Source organism: Culex pipiens, chromosome 2, assembly GCF_016801865.2.
Source record: "Culex pipiens pallens isolate TS chromosome 2, TS_CPP_V2, whole genome shotgun sequence".
Lineage (NCBI taxonomy): Eukaryota > Metazoa > Arthropoda > Insecta > Diptera > Culicidae > Culex > Culex pipiens.
This window is the reverse complement of record NC_068938.1, coordinates 44,548,846-44,563,284: the sequence shown is the minus strand read 5'-3', so window position 1 is coordinate 44,563,284 and position 14,439 is coordinate 44,548,846. Positions and strand designations below refer to the sequence as shown.

General features: G+C 37.5%; 2 protein-coding genes across 2 annotated transcripts in view; both read right to left on the bottom strand.

Annotated features, from left to right (window-relative positions):
* The window catches only part of LOC120426936 (locomotion-related protein Hikaru genki), a 46,479-nt gene that overhangs the window by 16,993 nt on the left and 15,047 nt on the right, over window positions 1-14,439 (bottom strand). The gene's annotated exons all lie outside the window — the stretch shown is intronic.
* On the bottom strand, window positions 7,006-9,616 carry LOC120426938 (uncharacterized). The gene is made up of 4 exons (XM_039591759.2): window positions 8,293-9,616; window positions 7,765-8,222; window positions 7,435-7,702; window positions 7,006-7,370 (listed from the first exon to the last, which is right to left on the bottom strand). Exons 1-4 carry the CDS (start codon window positions 8,618-8,620, stop codon window positions 7,066-7,068), a joined length of 1,359 nt encoding a protein of 452 aa, XP_039447693.1. The 5' UTR covers window positions 8,621-9,616; the 3' UTR covers window positions 7,006-7,065.

Here is a 14,439-nt window from a genome sequence, read left to right as displayed (position 1 = left end):
TAAAATTTGTAGGTGAATGATTTTGTCAACAAAGGAAAATTCATACATAACTTTACTGGGATATTTATTAACTTAAAACAATCATTTCTGCAACAAACAAACTAAGGACATGAGCTGAACCCCACCTGGCCCCTAATTTTTCATCACCATCACCATTGGGGCTGCAGTGAGGCCAACGGCGCTGTTCGACGAAGAGGGCATACCCTTTGAGCAAACACCAAACAAGCTCAGATGGGATATTTTTAGTAGCGGCTGATATGATTTTTCCGAGGCTTCCTGTATGAAGAGGCAGCATCAGCAGCAGGACGAGGACATTATTTGCCTTCCTGATGGTTCCCTGTGCCCTCTCCGTGTGAAATATGTATGGAGCATCAGCGGCAAGAATCTTACATCGGTGACATTACCAGAGCATGGTGAAGTAAGAGAAGAAAAAAAAAGCTGGAATGCAAAAGCGATCCTTGCAAATGAAAAATGCAAGACCAGCATGTGCCATAAAAATTGCTGACAAATGGAAGCCAGCGAAGAATGTTCACAATCTGGCGCACGTGTGTGTGTGCTCATCGCATATTGAAATGGGAATAATTTATTGAGATAAACAAGTTTAGCTCATTTGAATGTCTTCTTGTGGAAATTGAATTGCTATGATTTTTTAATGAATGGATGTAAAAAAGGCTTTAACGAATATTTTGTCAAGCATTTGTTTCCATTCCTCCATTGTAATTTTCTCAAAAATTCAGGGAGCCTAATAATAAACTGCAATTGAAACTTAATTGAAAAATATTAGCAAGCGTGTTTCATTATGAACTGATTCAACGTTCTATTAAAATTCACATTTTTTTAAGATTCGAATCATAGACAGAAAACATTAACCTAAACTGGAAACTATTTTGAAACCATTTTCTTGCGAAGAAATTCCGATTAACAAGTCAAATTTCAACGAAATGAGTTGATAATGGCGAGAGAACTTGATCTGAAAACTTTAAAAACTCTCTCTCTCTCTCTCTTTCTCTCTCTCTCTCTCTCTCTCTCTTTCTCTCTCTCTCTTAGTATTTATAAAATCTGTTGTTTAAAAAAAACCTTTAAAGAGACTTCACTATTAAAATACTTTAAAAAAACTAACTTATTCCACCTCTGTGGTTGTTGCCTTCCTCACTTTTTTCCAACAATGGGTGATATGTGATATGATGGGTTTGGACACAAATTTCGTCTAATTTCGTTAAGTTCCGGAATAAAAAAAAACACACATATCACTCAAGGGCTCATAAGTGGCATCATAAGTGGTCATAGCTTGAGAAAGGGTTGCCAGATCTTCAATGTTTTAGACTCGTTGGAAAGGTCTTTTGATTACCTTACCAACGATGGGTCGGATGATGGATCCGGACATTGTTTACATACATTTAAGTGAGATCCGACTACAAAAAAGCACATAAATATCACTTAAGTGGTCAGAACTCGAGACAGGGTTGCCAGATCTTCAAAGTTTTTGACTCGTTGGAAAGATCTTTCGATTACCTTACCAACGATGGGTCGGATGATGGATCCGGACATTGTTTACATACATTTAAGTGAGATCCGGCTACAAAAAAAGTACATAAATATCACTTAAGTGGTCAGAACTCGAGACAGGGTTGCCAGATCTTCAAAGTTTTTGACTCGTTGGAAAGATCTTTCGATTACCTTACCAACGATGGGTCGGATGATGGATCCGGACATTGTTTACATACATTTAAGTGAGATCCGGCTACAAAAAAAGTACATAAAAATCACTGGTTATAACTCGAGACAGGGTTGCCAGATTATCAATGTTTTGGACTCGTTGGAAAGGTGTTTCAATTACCTAACTAACGATGTATAACATGATGATGTTTGGTTCAGTTTAGTGCCACATTTTTATACATAACTTTTGAACTACTTATCGAAACTTCAAACAATTCAATAGCACCGTATGGGACCCTAAACCAAGTCGAATACAACTGGTTTGGCCAAAATCGGTTCAGCCAGTGCTGAGAAAACTGAGTGACATTATTGGTCACATACACACACACATACACACAGACATTTGTTCAGTTTTCGATTCTGAGTCGATATGTATACATCAAGGTTTTCGAGCTTTAAATAAAAAGTTTAATTTTAGAGCAGGATTATAGCCTTACCTCATTGAGGAAGGCAAAACTTAAAGAAAAAAACATTTGTGATATGCTTCATTAAATTTTCCGAGGAATCCGTTGAAAATATTTTCAGACTAAGCTCTTTGGTCCAGACACCGTCAAAACGGCATTTAAAGTTTTCATAAGGCTTTTTCAAATTTTAGACTAGATTTGTGAAACTCGAAGCACTTTTTTTTCTTTGACTTTCATCTGGAACTGCTGTATAATAAAACTCATTTCAACTTTCATCCTTCGCAGGGCATATAGCATAAGGTCGAATGATAAATGTGAAAAGAAGAAAATTTTAAAGAATTTTCAATGCTTGAAAAAATGTGATTACTCGAAAACGGGTACACTTTATTGTGAATACACAAAAAATATTTTTGATACTTTACCAAAAACAGTGGTATTTTCAAATATGTTAATGTGAGTGTTTCTGTAAGTTTTTTGAAAACGTTTTCTTACTCTTTTCTCCTATTTAATATTTATTAGTAATAATGCTTTCGATTGAATTACTATGTAAAACACAGCTGAAAGGAACTCCAAAACTCTGTTAATTACCTAAATGAACTCATTGTAACTTGATTGTTCACAAATAAAACCGAATTAAAATTAATGTGAGCGAGAGTTTTATAATTCTTTTTTTTTTAAGAATCCTTATTAAAACCTTCTCATGATTTGTAAAGAGACTTGTATAGATGTTCACGCTATGCAAAATAGCTTTTTTTGTTATATGTAAGAAAGGACAGAGTTAAATAAATATAACTCAATAAAAAATACAATGATGTTGCGAAAAGCTGAATAGGTACCGTAACTCTTTTATTGCTGTTACGTTTTTTTTTTTTGTTGCTAGACTTCGAAATTCTCAAAAAACGTTAAAAAATCACGCTTTAAGTGATTACTTTATGAGAAAAAATTGCAATCAATTTTTTCAGCAACAATATAGGCGCGATTACTCATCCAACAGGATCCAAATCAAAAAGTGTTTCGATTTGGCTCAAATTTGACATGGATGTTCCTTGGCTGAAATATTATTTGTGTATTTTTGTTTGGCGATTAGGGTGGTCCTATTCGTAATAGGATGCTTCAAAAATGTTTTATTTTGACGATTTTCGCAAAAACTAAATTTATAAAACAAAAACATATCTCCGAAACGGCTAGACCAATTTTAACTTAAGCTTCTAATGATACAAAATACGACATTTAAAAAATATAGCTGAACATACTTAAAGATCGAATGATAACTTTGTTTGCTGATATGAAGATCTTACAGCTCAACACATGTTCTTTGATTTTCAAGGATGTTTTACTTAACTACACAGAAAAAAAAAATCGGGTAAATTTACATCATTTATGATGTACCAAAAGTGCACGTAATTAATGATGCGAATTTACATCAACTTCATTGGAAATTTACATGTCATCCGATGTAACTGTGCCGAACAAATCCGCTTGGAAAACATGTAAATTTCCGATGAAATCTACGTAAATTTACCCCGGGTAAAATTTGTTTTACCCCGTTGAATCTAGAATTTGATGTAATTTTCATAAGCATTGATATGTTTTTTTGATCATGCTGCATCCTTCAAAACATGCTGAAGCCTTTTATTGAATGAATAAACATCCGATACAAAACATTAGCATGAATTTGAAAATGCAACAATGAAAAATTCATTGCTTACAAAAACTGCAACAGATTCCAAATCCAACGGAGTGTATTGACGGATAAAGTAAAGACTTAGTAAAGAACTAATCAGCGTAAATCTAGTTGGTAACTGCAAATTTGCGAAAACAGCGCGCAACCTTTCCTATTTAATATATTTATAGAGTCAATTGTGAATAGGTTTTGTATACCGTCATCAGGGGTGACATTAGGTCTGGGGTGAGATTGGGTCATACAAAAATGCTGAACATTTTGACTTAATACGTCATCGACTGACCGAGTGAAAATGAGCGAAGATCAGCTTGACGGTGATCTTATCGCTGACCAGAGGAAGTTGCCTACATTTTGGGAGCTCACCTGTATGGTAAATTATGCTTGCTTGAAAACATCCTCACGCGAACCTACCGTCCGCGTTGATCATCTCGGGAATCACGCACTCGCTCGTGGTCACCAAGATGAAGTCCGCTTTGCTATCGAACTGCTAAACTGCTACAGCTTCGTGCAGGCTGCAGGTCACAGTCGAAGGTCCCGTTTGTTTGATGTCTTTCTTGGCTGTTTGTCGATTCTGCTGCATTCGGTTGGTCTTGGCAGCAAACTGTAAAGGAATTATATTTTTGAAGCATTACGGCAAAACAAATGTTCCGAAATCGTACCAATTTTAGTCACCAACGGTGAAGGCGCAGAACCGTCGAACAAAAACTCCGGCTTGCGGCGTTTACTATTTGCGACAAATTGGCGGTGCTATTCCTGGACACACTGCCGGGAAATACAGCGAACGTAACCCACAAGAGAACTGCAACAATAACATTTCCCTCGCACCAACGTCAATTTCCCAATCCAGGTTGTTACTAGCGGAAATCCTCGTTTCATGGTATTTTCTTCCGGCTGCCATTTCAGCTTCGGTACTTGAAGCTAAGCTTAGGACTCTCGCTGGTTGCGGCTCAAGGCCTGGTCAGAATGGCCCGTGGCGTGCGATAAAACAGATGGAATTAGGGCTCCAGCCGAACAGCGCGTGGTGCTTCAAATCCTAGAAATTGAATTCAGCTAACTGTTATGAATGCTAAATAAGAAATTAATACGATTTAATTTCTGCTTACCAATAACGACAGCACCAGCTACGGCAATAATTCCGACGAGGTGAAAGCCGGTTCTCCTGTTAACCAGCATCTGCATCCGATGACGACATCCGGCATGAAATTATCTTGCTGGCAACTAAAAAGACGTGGCTCACTTCAGGCAAACTATTTTGTTGTTGAAAGACGAAAAAATTGCGCGATCGCAGCAGGCGAACAAAATCAAAACAAATACATAAATATATACACGATGCGAGGGTTTGAGCTAAAATCGGCTAAAATCTTACACTGTTAAACAATATTACCTTATTGAAAATGGTATAAAACCTAACACGCTGAATATGGTCCAAAAGTTCGTTCACGCAGAAAATTAAGGCATATTTGAATCAACAAAACGTTTTCTTCATTTGAAAACCATGATTTTATTTAATCAACGCTAAAAGTCAAAGCAACTTTCCTTGACTTGATAAAAAAGTTGTAAACTAACAGGTTTTCGTCATAAATAAACGCACAAATTATAAAACAACAAAAGTCTTTTTCTAAGATCTAATAAACAAAATTTAATTTGTTTTGCTTCTCGGGTGTATTTAAAAACCCCTGACTCAAGGCACTGTCAACCACCCAAAAAGCAAAAAAAAAATTTACTTATGGAACACTTCCATTCGAAAAGTTTTTTGTTTTTTACAATGTATTCCTTATGGGAGAACAGTCATTTCTGCCACTCGAATCCGGTGCTCCACTTAAATCACATAGGGTATAATGTCATCTTTTAAAATGTCATTCAAATGATAAAAATAAACTTTATCCTTATTAACAATAATATCAGCAATTTAAGCTTAATTATAGGACCCAATTCGATGCCAACTGCTGATTGACGTGTAGTTAAAGAAAACTTCAAAATAACTAAATGCAGACTGATCACTTTAATAAGTGCAAAATGCAGTTTTGTTTCTTCTTAATGGATGTTTTTTTAGTTTTTGCTTTTTTTTTTTGCTTTATGGTTTTAAACTTCAATCGTGCTTTTAAAAGTCAATAGGTAACTATTTTACAATACCTGAAAATTTTGAAAGGGGAGCCCAGCTACTGTTCTACACTTTGGATTTTGTGTGAGCCTTAAATTAAAAAAAAATCGTGGTTACGGATGACGTCAGTGTAATTTTAAAAGTAATGATAACTCCAGATTGTCAAGGGAAACAGATTGACCAATAATTGATAGTTAAAACGCGCTAGTCACCAACCGCCTTTTACGTCCAGCAAAACTGGCAGTGTTGCAAGCGAAAAACATACGTTGCCAGTGCCGATTTATTTTGCATCGACCAATTTGTTTCCCTTGACAATCTGTAATGATAACAATGGTAATTATCCGTTCCATAATACACACTTTTACATAAAGCTATAGTTAACGTAAATTAGAGTACTCTGCTTATCGCTGTTGTAATAAACCCGAATTCTCAGTATTTGAAGATATTCGTGTGACAACACTCCTAATGATTTGACGTTCTGATTACGAATTTTGCGTTTGAAACGTTGTAAACAAAAAAGTTCCTTCACGCAAAGCCGACATTAGTCTTTTAAGACTTAAAATTAGGCTTTATCGAACCTAACCGTGTTAAGTCTTTTTAAGCCTAATGATGGGTTAGTCTTAAAAAGACTAGTTTCGTTTTAGTACGAAAAAGGCTAAATTTTAGGCTTAATGTTATCGTCAAAAAGCCTAAATTTTAGGCTTTTTCGAGAATGCGAGGGGCTCAGAGCGGACATAATCCAAGATGGCGGAACTTGATTAAGACTTATTTTTAGGCCTAAAAAGACTTATTTATAGGTTTAAAAGACTAATTTTTAGGCTTTTGCAGGAAATGGGAGGGGATCAAAGCGGACATAATCCAAGATGGCGGAACTTGATTAAGACTTATTTTTAGGCCTAAAAAGACTTATTTATAGGTTTAAAAGACTAATTGTTAGGGACCATCCATAAACCACGTGGACACTTTTTTCTCCAAATTTAACCCCCCCCTCCCCCCATGTGGACAATCGTGGACAAAGCCCAAACCCCCCCCCCCCCCCCTAGTGTCCACGTGGACAGTTTTTTTTTCTAACAATTAACAAAACAACGTTTTAACTGCTCGAAACCATATCTTAACGTTTAATAAGTAATCCAAACATCGTGAAAAACAACAATCCTTAATCAATACTCGTCCTCCCATGGCAAACTCAGCCACTCAGCCATACTTGTTATGTTTGGAATATCAGGTAGATTGTCGTCGTCTGCCGGTATCTCTGGAATATCCGTGAGGTCGGATTTCTCCACCCACTCTACCGTATCTCCGCACTCTCCGTCGCACTCCACAAGAACCTCTTCCGAGCGAATCTTTAGCACCGCTCGCGGCTTACTTTTCCGCCCGGCTGTCTCTAGACCATGGACCGATCGCTTGTGGGCCCTACAGTTGACCGCGCTTGAGAAGTACATGCCACAAACCTGGCATATCCGATCTGAAATACAATTGAAGTTGAAATTGGAACAACTTTCTAAGAAAATAACCGTTCAAATGCTTACCGTTCAATTTACCGCTGAGCGATGGACAATACAAGTCATACGGCGGAGTCCCTGGGAACCCTGCAGCAACCGGCTTTATATTGAACCCGAGGCGCACCAACAGTGGCGCAAACGATGCGTTTGCGGGTGTATCCGACGGTTCCGGAATCACAAGTCGTCCTGCCGATCTTTGGATTGGATACGGCCCAGGCAAATATCCGTCGCTCAGCAAGTTTCGCAGATCACTTCGCATCGGGCTACAGCAGGTCTCATCGGAACACTTAACGACCTGGTAAATGTTTTAGTTAATGTAAAAATTTAGTTACAGTTAGTTTAGCTGAAAAACCTTACCTGGAACAGATATTGACTCTCCCTGGCGTGCCGTGCGTACCACTCGGGATCATTATCACCAGGTTCCGGATTGTCAACATCTGACTTGATGAAATCGGCAATAACTGGGAAATCGTCGATGCAAAGCTCGTTCCATATTTCTGCCAGAGTTTCACCAGCGTGTTCAAAATTCTTGATTTCGAGCTCTACGTCCGTCGTCCGACCACTGTTGTCCAAATGAGACCCAAAATGGTCATGCTTCAAAATTACTCCCGATAATTGCCGGCTCAAAGATGACATTCTGCGTTCTACGCGATTGAACGCGGATCGATGTGGTGCGTTACAATAAATGATCACTGCGTCACAATTGTGGGCCCGGAAATGTGTCACAGCCTGCGCGATCACCTTCTTGTAGCGCGGATTCTCATCCGGTCCCCCATCTACAGAAAAAATTATCAGCGGTTTGACGACTCCGTTTACTGAAATGATAATAAAAATAATTACAATTATGTAACTAGACTGTTGAAGTTAATTTTCAAAACTATTTACCCTTTGTTAGGTCTTCAAACTCGGGTAGGCTTAGCAGCGTGTTAAAATCCAGAGCATGTGAAGCGGCAGTAGAAGAGGAATGCTTCCCACTTCTGATGGCAACATAGGTTGGACCCGAATACGTTACGAGGTTTGGTGAACCGTCGACCTTTCCCGGCTTAATAACAATGCCCGCGTAAACGCTGGGAATTAACTTATGTCGCTCGGCAACCACCCAAGAGTGGTCGGGAAGTGAGTGTCTGTACTCCATGTGCATCAGGATCGGTCCATGCTTGTTTGCAGCGGTAATACCCAGCGGCACACGAGCCTTGTCGTCTTGGGAGATCATACAAACTTGATCTGCTCCGAGTAAAGACACCAACGTTTCTATCGCCCTGTAGAAGTTTGCAAAAATAATTGTATTGATAAAAGATATCGACTAGCAATTTATTATTTTTACCGGCACGTTGCTGTACAAAAGCGACCATCAGGGTGATCCTTATGAAGGTCAGCCTGCGGACGACACAGCCTCACGGGAACGGTTACTACATGGCGTTTCCCTTCACTTGTGCGCCAGTTGTTAGGGTGCAGCCGCAAGTACACAGCGCTTCGAGATAGGTGAAATCCCATGTCTTCCAGAGCCTGCGTCATATCGTCGAGAGTCTTTACTGATCGGATCGTACTCGATCGTCGTCGATCGTCAGCAGCACTTCCAATGATCGCGATTTCGGCAATAGCCTTCAGCAGTTCAGGTTGGTCTTGCTCGACCCGCGGACGGCCAGGAATAGATCGAACCTTCGAAAATTAATATATTAAAGTTTGCAAATTTAAAGAATTCATCAAATTTTACCCCAAGTTCGATCGCCAGTTCTGGAGCCGCCGCAATAACCTTTTTAAGCTTTAACTTTTGCTGCCGTCTATATTTTTGTTCACGCTTTGCCTTGTATTTTTTTCGCTTAAGAAGCCCCTTCTTTGACTCGAGCTTCTTAGTCATTACGTTGATATTGTAGGCGGTCTCCGCGTCCCCGAATCCCGAACGTTGTTGCAGCAAGGTGGAATTTAGTTGGCTCTCCATCACTGCGATCTCCTTTCGGATAGCATCTTGCGCAGGTGTCGGCTTCACCGCAACCCCATCCTCGTCCGAACCGTCCGATAGAATTTGCAGTCGCCCTTTTCTAACTCCTACGATTGGGCTAAGGTCACCATCGGATTTGCTGGAAGCCACTTCCTCTTCCGGAAGTGGTGCACCTTGTTTTGCGGGCGTATTACCTTGCTCCTCCGAAACTTCTTGAGCGGGTTGGGAGGGTCCGGCGGGTTGAGCGGATTGGGAGGGTCCAGCGGGTTGAACGGGTTGGATGGGTCCGGCGGGTTGGGAGGGTCCAGCGGGTTGAACGGGTTGGGAGGGTCCGGTGGGTTGAGCGGGAACTGATGGGGCATTGTTAGCCGCCTAAAATTTGAAAGTCAGAAATTGGTTGAAAAATTGTGTGATGCTTTACCACCACTTTATTTTGCAATTTTTTATTGGCTGACCAAAATACAAGTGATTATTGCTTGCTTGTCTAATTTTCAATCAGTTCAGTATCTATATTAAATTTTGCAAAATTCTGGCGGAAATGTGTAGCTGGAACAGTTCTGGTTCTACAGATAACTGCCTGAAAATTTCTCGACTGGGTAAACTGAATTCGTTAACACTAAACACAATTAAATCATAAAAAAGTGTGCAAGCAAGGAACATGGATTTCATTCAAATTTCTTTTTTCAACTCGAATGAATGAAAATTAAACGTAAAAAGCAACTTTCCTCGATTCGACTTACCCTTGAGAAAAAATTCAGCAGTCCCGCTTGTTTGCGCGCTGCAGCTGCTCCCAGCTCCCTGATTTTAATTTCGGCATTTGCGGGGAAGTTCGATTTATCGATTTTGAAACTTTTCCACAATTCGTTCACCTCACGTTGAACGATTTGCTTCTTTTTCTCAACGTGACACTTCGTATACGCACTAAAAAGTTTTTCGTACAAAGACATTTTTCACTCTTGTTTCGTCAATGGTTGACACTCGAATGAGCTGCTCATCACGGAAAGGGTAGTGGTGTGCATTTGACGTGAACGGTTTTGTACATATCTACACTTTGAATGTTATAGTATTAGTAACATTCATAGCTACTGCTGATGATGTGTTTGTTGAAACATCGCCGAGCCAGGTTGTTCTGCTGTCAACATGGTGGTATGGTTGATGGTGTGAATGAGTGTGAAGGGCTACCCAGTCACGAAGTTCCAGCAAGATTCTAGCAGAGTTCTAAAAGAGCGGGATAATCTTAAAGCATTCTAGTGGAAATGTTCTGCTAGAATATTTCGAGGCTGGGTAGTGCGTATTTGTTGTTTTCTTTAGTCTTGATATTTAAAGAATAATTTCTCGTTTTACTAACATAAGTGTAAAAAAATTGTCCACGTGGACAAGTCATCAACCCCCCCCCCCCCCCATGTGGACAATCGTGGACAAACGGCATACTCCCCCCCCCCCCTAAAGTGTCCACGTGGTTTATGGATGGTCCCGTTAGGCTTTTGCAGGAAATGGGAGGGGATCAAAGCGGACATAATCCAAGATGGCGGAACTTGATTAAGACTTATTTTTAGGCCTAAAAAGACTTATTTATAGGTTTAAAAGACTAATTTTTAGGCTTTTGAATGAAATGGGAGGGGATCAAAGCGGACATAATCCAAGATGGCGGAACTTGATTAAGACTTATTTTTAGGCCTAAAAAGACTTATTTAAAGGTTTAAAAGACTAATTTTTAGGCTTTTGCAGGAAATGGGAGGGGATCAAAGCGGACATAATCCAAGATGGCGGAACTTGATTAAGACTTTTTTTTAGGCCTAAAAAGACTTATTTATAGGTTTAAAAGACTAATTTTTAGGCTTTTGCAAGAAATGGGAGAGGATCAAAGCGGACATAATCCAAGATGGCGGAACTTGATTAAGACTTATTTTTAGGCCTAAAAAGACTTATTTATAGGTTTAAAAGACTAATTTTTAGGCTTTTGCGAGAAATGGGAGGGGATCAAAGCGGACATAATCCAAGATGGCAGAACTTGATTAAGACTTATTTTTAAGCCTAAAAAGACTTATTTATAGGTTTAAAAGACTAATTTTCAGGCTATTGCAGGAAATGGGAGGGGATCAAAGCGGACATAATCCAAGATGGCGGAACTTGATTAAGACTTATTTTATGCCTGAAATGCCTAGGGGATCAAAATGGCGGGAATAAACGGTAGAAAATAAAATATTGTTTTATATTATCTAATTTTTTATAAAAAAATGTGTTTATTCGGTGATTCGGTAATTTCGGAACACGACAGATTCACGGATGAGTAAAGCTTTTACCTGAAAATAAAAAATCAATATTTGAAAGATGAGTTGTGAGAGTTTGATAGTTATTTAAAAATTGGGTTATTTCATTTAAGAGTTTAGCTCAGCACTGGATTGGCGTAGTTTGACAAGTTCAATTTTTCGAAGATCTGACTTTAAGAATTTAAGAATTTAAGAATTTAAGAATTTAAGAATTTAAGAATTTAAGAATTTAAGAATTTAAGAATTTAAGAGTTTAAGAATTTAAGAATTTAAGAATTTAAGAATTTAAGAATTTAAGAATTTAAGAATTTAAGAATTTAAGAATTTAAGAATTTAAGAATTTAAGAATTTAAGAATTTAAGAATTTAAGAATTTAAGAATTTAAGAATTTTAGAATTTTAGAATTTTAGAATTTTAGAATTTTAGAATTTTAGAATTTTAGAAATTTAGAATTTTAGAAATTTAGAATTTTAGAATTTTAGAATTCTAGATTAAATTTTCAAAACAACCTATCCCTCATGGGTTTCCTATGCAGATAGGATCTTTTGAAAATTTAATCGAGAATTTTAGAATTTTAGAAATTTAGAATTTTAGAATTTTAGAATTTTAGAAGTTTAGAAGTTTAGAATTTAAGAATTTTAGATTTTTTGAATTTTTGAATTTTTGAATTTTTAAATTTTTGAATTTTTAAATTTTTGAATTTTTGAATTTTTAAATTTTTGAATTTTTGAATTTTAGAATTTTAAAATTCTAGAATTTTAGAATTTTAGAATTTTAGAATTTTAGAATTTTAGAAATTTAGAAATTTAGAATTTTAGAATTTTAGAATTTTAGAATTTTAGAATTTTAGAATTTTAGAATTTTAGAATTTTAGAATTTTAGAAATTTAGAATTTTAGAATTTTAGAATTTTAGAATTTTAGAATTTTAGAATTTTAGAATTTTAGAATTTTAGAATTTTAGAATTTTAGAATTTTAGAATTTTAGAATTTTAGAATTTTAGAATTTTAGAATTTTAGAATTTTAGAATTTTTAATTTTTGAATTTTTGAATTTTTGAATTTTTGAATTTTTGAATTTTTGAATTTTTGAATTTTTGAATTTTTGAATTTTTGAATTTTTGAATTTTTGAATTTTTGAATTTTTGAATTTTTGAATTTTTGAATTTTTGAATTTTTGAATTTTTGAATTTTTGAATTTTTGAATTTTTGAATTTTTGAATTTTTGAATTTTTGAATTTTTGAATTTTTGAATTTTTGAATTTTTGAATTTTTGAATTTTTGAATTTTTGAATTTTTGAATTTTTGAATTTTTGAATTTTTGAATTTTTGAATTTTGAATTTTTGAATGTTGGTTGAATGTTTGAATGTTGGAAGTTTTGTTGAGTTTTTTGAATGGTGGTGTTGGGTGTTTGGAATTTTTGTATGTGTTGAATTGGTGTTGAAGTGTTTTGTGATTGGGTGTTGGGGTAATTTTTGATTTGTGGATGTGTTGAGTTGTTGGTGGGTTTGGGTTTGTGGGTTGTGTGGTTGTTGTTGTTGGTTTGTGTTGGGGTTTGGGGTTTTTGGGTTGTGTGGTTTGTGGGTGTTTGGTGTTGTTGTGGTTTGGGGTTTGGGTGTTGTGGTGTTGGGTTTTGGGTGTTGTGGGTTGGGGGTTGGGGTTGTGGGTTGTGTTTGGTTGTGGGTTGGGGTTTGGGGTTTGGGTGTTGTGGTTGGTGGGTTTTGGGGTTGGGGGTTGGGGTTGTTGGGTGTTGGGTGTTTGGGTTGGGGGTTTTGGGTTGTGGTTGGGGGTTGTTGGGTTGGTTGGGTTGGGTGGGTTTTGGGTTGGTGGTTGGGGTTTGGGTTGGGGTGTTGGTGGTTTGGGGTTGGGTTGGTTGGATTGGGGTTGGGTTGTGTTGGATTTTGGGTTGGGGGGTTGGGGTTGGGGTGTTGTGGGTTTGGGGGTTTGGTTTTTGGGTGTTTGGGTGAATTTGGAAGGTTGTTGTTGTGTTTGGAGTTGGGTATGTTGTAATGGGGTTGTTGATTGTTGGAATGGGTGTTTGTTTTTCAGAAGTTTTAGAATTTTAATGGTTGATGTTTGAATTTTGTATTTGTGAATTTTAGAATTGTTGAATTTGTGAATGTTAGTTTTTGTTTAAATTTTTGATTGTTGAATTGGTAAATTTTTGAATTTTTGAATTTTTGAATTTTTAAATATTTAATTTTTTGAATTTTTGAATTTTTGAATTTTTGAACACACACACACACACACACACACACACACACACACATACATACGGAGTAGCACACGCGCAAATTTTCAAAATTTCGCTCATAAACACACACACACACACACACACCACTTATTCACAAACACAAACACAACCACCACCACCATAATTTTCACCGCCACCGTCGGTTGTCCACTCCCGCTTCGTTGCCCTTTTTCGCTTCCACTTTCGATTTCAATCCCCGGCGGATTCATTCCGAGATTTTCTGTCCACACGTCCATTTTCTGTCCACACGTCCACGCCGTCCACAAAAAAAAAGTTGCTTCGCTCCTGCATCCGCAAAAAAACACGCCTTCCCGTCTTCCTCCACCGTACCGAGAACCAGAATTTGGGAACCCGGTAAACAGCAGACATTTCGTTCGGCCGCCTTCTCACTCCGGCCGAACCTTCCGGCAGGAAAAACACAAAAACTTACCTGCAAACTGGCCAAAATCCTGCCCCTGTCCGACGAACAGCAACCACCACCGGCAACATCAACTTTTTCTGATTTGACATGTCAAATCGTGAACCAAAGTTTATAGTACAGAAAAGCCTTAAATTTAGTCTTTTTCTAAGT

Excerpts from the sequence above, each read along its gene's own strand:
- LOC120426938 (XM_039591759.2), bottom strand. The coding sequence starts at position 8,620 with ATGATCTCCCAAGACGACAAGGCTCGTGTGCCGCTGGGTATTACCGCT. Across the intron at positions 8,223-8,292 it reads GTTTGAAGACCTAACAAAGG|TAAACGGAGTCGTCAAACCG; the intron begins GTAAATAGTTTT and ends TTATCATTTCAG. Across the intron at positions 7,703-7,764 it reads AGAGTCAATATCTGTTCCAG|GTCGTTAAGTGTTCCGATGA; the intron begins GTAAGGTTTTTC and ends AACATTTACCAG.